We start from the raw sequence: 3,833 nt of genomic DNA, 5'->3' as shown, positions 1-3,833 counted from the left end.
TAGAAACGTCAAAATAATTCAGGTAAATTATCATAGTTTATCTAAATGATCGAATTAACTCCCAAAACATAGTAAAGACGTAGTCTACTATCCCCTAAGAAATAATAATGTTTTGCAAATAATCTGAATAATAAACCCAAATATTATTAAGAATTCACAGAAATTCGATGTAAGTTAATTTTGAACCTTGTCATATTAGATTATAATAAGCAGAAACGAAAGTAGAAAGTACAGTACTTTCTACTTTAAAAACATTTCTTTTTAAATTATTAAATACTTCAGAAAAGATTTTGCAATTACTAGAAATTATCGTAATAGAAAATATCGCAAATAGTATTACGGCAAATTTTTAAAAGCGATAATTACCAGTTATTATTGCGTATAATTGCATAGAGGAGATTCTACATTGTCCACTGCAGAGACATTCATGATATAACGTTCACGTTATTTATAGACGAATTATATCAAATGGTGCGAACAAGCGCATATCAGAGCTGATGCGAACTACACTATTTGATACCGATGTTTGTTGATAAAATATGAACCAACTGCATTTATCACAAAAAGAAAATACACTTATTTTCAAATTAATTATTAAAGGCATAAATTTGTTCACAATCAACTCCATCTATTTGAAGAAGAAAACGAATATCCACAGAATTCGAAAGTGGACAGTACAGAATGCGTGCCTAATTGTGTTCTTCAGTATGTACTAATAGCTGCCTATGTTTTGCAAGAGTAGTCACTTGTTGTCAAAATTATAAAGTTATTTATTTTAAATGCAAAATTTAACTTTATAGTGAAGACAATTCGTTTACTTTATTGCGCTATGAAATACGCTCTGATGTGTGCTAATTCGCATCGTTGAATGTAAATCGTGCACTCTGAGTCATATACATCAGTCTATTAAAGAATTAAACGTTTAATTGTAGTTTATAATGCTTTTAACTACACTAAAAGATGCTTGTCCGCAGTAACCCTTATAATTTCTTAATTAAATATTAAAAAGGAAACGAGGTGGTATAAGAAAGCAAGGATTTTGTATTTCATGCGATTTTGTAATTTATTAATACCGGAAGGGAAGTGTACAGATTCCATAAATTCAGTTTCTGACCTCTTTTTAACATTTTATCAGTAATAATCCTTACAACATGGTTTTTTGCAAGGTTTATAACTACCTTCAGAGCAAAGATAATTACGGACTTTTTTGGCTAATGGACAGTCAAGTCTCCCACAAGGACCGTGTACATCTCTTTTATTAACAAATTGCCCATGTTGGTATTTTCCTTTAATAGTTTCGCCGTGAATAAATTGGTGTTGACTACCTCTATAATCCATTCGTTTCGGACAGTTGGTACCTCCACATGGACCTTTTGGAAAGCCCATAGCGAGTATGGTAAGTTCACTGTTAGTAAATGGTGCTACGAATTCTTCATACACTACGGGTTCTTCTTTTGGTTTTATGGGCTCTCTTGTTATGTCAGGAGCACCGAAGAAGTACGCTACAGGCGGTACGGCATCTATAGTAGTTCCTTCCCAGTGTCTCACTACTTCAACATCTTTAAGTTTCAAATCATCTGTCAAATATTTTCTTCCAGGTATACGTTCCATTTCAGGTAAAGCAACAAAATAACTAATAACCCTGTTACCCAAACATGACAATCTAATAAAAAAATCTATTTCACCTGATCCTTTTAAATCTTCTTCGCATTGTAATGGTCGAGTCAGTTCTACTGTATTCGTTACCATTTCAGGCTTCTTCGTTTCTCTGAATTCTGCTTGGTGCATATTAACAGGATTCAAATCAGCAGCTTTTTGGAGACACTCAAAGAAGGACTCATGCCACTCTACAATGCAAAAGCCTATACAATTCATATCTTGATCCCTATTCCAAACCGTTATGTAAATTGGAGTTTTCCGCAATATTTCTTCCAATTTTGAAGGTCTTGAAAGGAACATGACAGAATTGCCAACACCAAAATAAGGAGGTTGTGGCAATGGTTCAGAGGGTAGTATAATTTTCATTGGTTGAGCTTTTCCTTTCTTACCTTTTTTCGGTTTTGGAGGTCTTCCCTTACCCTTTTTAGGAGGAGGCGGTGGAGGCGGTGGTGCTATAAAATTGTCATGTGCGACATAAAAATCAAATAGTGGTAAACAGTTCATTTGCATGGTACATGTTTGCATAAATTTCATTTCTTCTTCCGAAGGCATTGGAGGTTCTTTGCCTTTCTTCCCTTTCTTGGGTTTCTTTTGTTTAGGCGGTTTACCTTTTTTGCCCTTATTTGCAGCTTCCGCCGCAGCTAATGCTTTTGCTTCTCTTTTTCTTTCTTCTGCTTCCAATTGAAGTTCATACTCATCTTTTTGAGGTGGTTCTATTTTCAATACGATCTTTTTGACAAAAACTTCAATCATGAAGATTTGCTCCATTATGTTGTGTCTGAAATGTATTAAAACTATTGTTTTAAATTTTTTATTACTATTTTTATTTCTCATTATATTATATTATCGCCGTGTCACTACACGCCACCCCTTCCTTTTCCGTGGGTGTCGTAAGAGGCAACTAAGGGAACTTAATCGTAGGAGGATGAGCAGCATTGTCTCTTTTTAAACATCACCAAATCCTAACTGAGGTTGTCAACTCGCCTGTTAAGAGTGGTAACTACTGGCAAAATTTTCATTATGGAGAAGGCTTTAGCGATGCACAGATAACGGCTGATAAAATATATTATTATTGTTTTAAATTTTTTACTATAAAAATACTATTTCCTTTTTTAGTACTATTAATTTCGATAAGTAGTTTTTTAATATGAGTAAAACGTAAAATAAATTAAATATTTATAATTTTTTTTTATATACAACTTAGAATGGCAAACAAGCTGACGACCCACCTGATGGAAAGTGGTAACCATCGCCTATAGACGTGAAAAGTACAATGGATAAAATAGAGTATACTATTTCACCCATGATACCCCCATGCGTTGCCATTCTTGAGGACTCAGGTGTTATTCCTCTGTACCCAGTAAATTCACGCCAATCCCACCCTTCAAACCGAAACACAACCATGCAAACACAACTGCTTCACGGTTGAAACACGAATGGGACAGAGGTACCCAAGCAATCGATTTTTGTACAAAGTCTCCCTCTGTTTCACATTTAGCGGAGTTAGCGGATGCATGTAGCTATGGATAATAGGCCTGTACTTAGTGGTAGAAGAAATTAATGCATGAATAATAAAAATATTTATTTATTCTTATGTCCTCACCTAAAACTACTAATAAATTGCTGATGACGCTTTAAGCTCAAGATGAGATGAGAATTGGCTACATTCGCCGCACGTTTGAGATCAATAACACACTTAAAAACTTAGTGATTACTTAATCACTGAACCCACTCACCTCAAAATTATCTGTCATTGCAAGAAGGTAGTATCAATTTCCAAAAACCTGTGTTGAGTCGAAGCATTATTTATTTTTGCAGATACAAAGACACTGTTAATTTATAAACATTTTATATTTCAAACATATAACTGAGTGGTTTCGAATTAAACCATTAAACAATTTGATGTTTTTACGCCGTACTGAATTGTTTGATGACAGTTCGTACAATTTTTTTTATGGTGACATTTTTAGGTTTACTTGCAATGAGGTTTCGTATTCGATATATTTATTTTTAGTTGCGCAATATTACTTGAATATTTCACAACGTTAGCTTAGTCTCATTTAATATATGTAATATATTACATATATTTTATATATATACTAAGGCATACGATTTAAGCACGTTCAATTATTTTTCACTTATTTTAACTGACTTCAAAAAGAAGGAGGTTCTTT

The 3,833-nt window shown here is 33.5% G+C and overlaps 1 protein-coding gene across 1 annotated transcript; it reads right to left on the bottom strand.

Annotated features, from left to right (window-relative positions):
* Window positions 1-1,054: 1,054 nt before the first annotated feature.
* Window positions 1,055-3,595, bottom strand: LOC113517684 (uncharacterized). The gene is made up of 2 exons (XM_031914682.2): window positions 3,396-3,595; window positions 1,055-2,437 (listed from the first exon to the last, which is right to left on the bottom strand). The coding sequence occupies exon 2, from the start codon at window positions 2,425-2,427 to the stop codon at window positions 1,132-1,134; it is 1,296 nt and encodes a 431-aa protein (XP_031770542.2). The 5' UTR covers window positions 2,428-2,437; window positions 3,396-3,595; the 3' UTR covers window positions 1,055-1,131.
* Window positions 3,596-3,833: the final 238 nt, after the last annotated feature.

The sequence above is a fragment of the Galleria mellonella genome, unplaced genomic scaffold (genome assembly GCF_026898425.1).
Source record: "Galleria mellonella isolate WM207_F2 unplaced genomic scaffold, CSIRO_AGI_GalMel_v1 utg40, whole genome shotgun sequence".
Lineage (NCBI taxonomy): Eukaryota > Metazoa > Arthropoda > Insecta > Lepidoptera > Pyralidae > Galleria > Galleria mellonella.
This window is presented reverse-complemented; position numbering and strand designations above follow the sequence as displayed.

Bases quoted from the DNA above. Each gene is read 5' to 3' on its own strand.
- LOC113517684 (XM_031914682.2), bottom strand. From the start codon at position 2,427: ATGGAGCAAATCTTCATGATTGAAGTTTTTGTCAAAAAGATCGTATTG.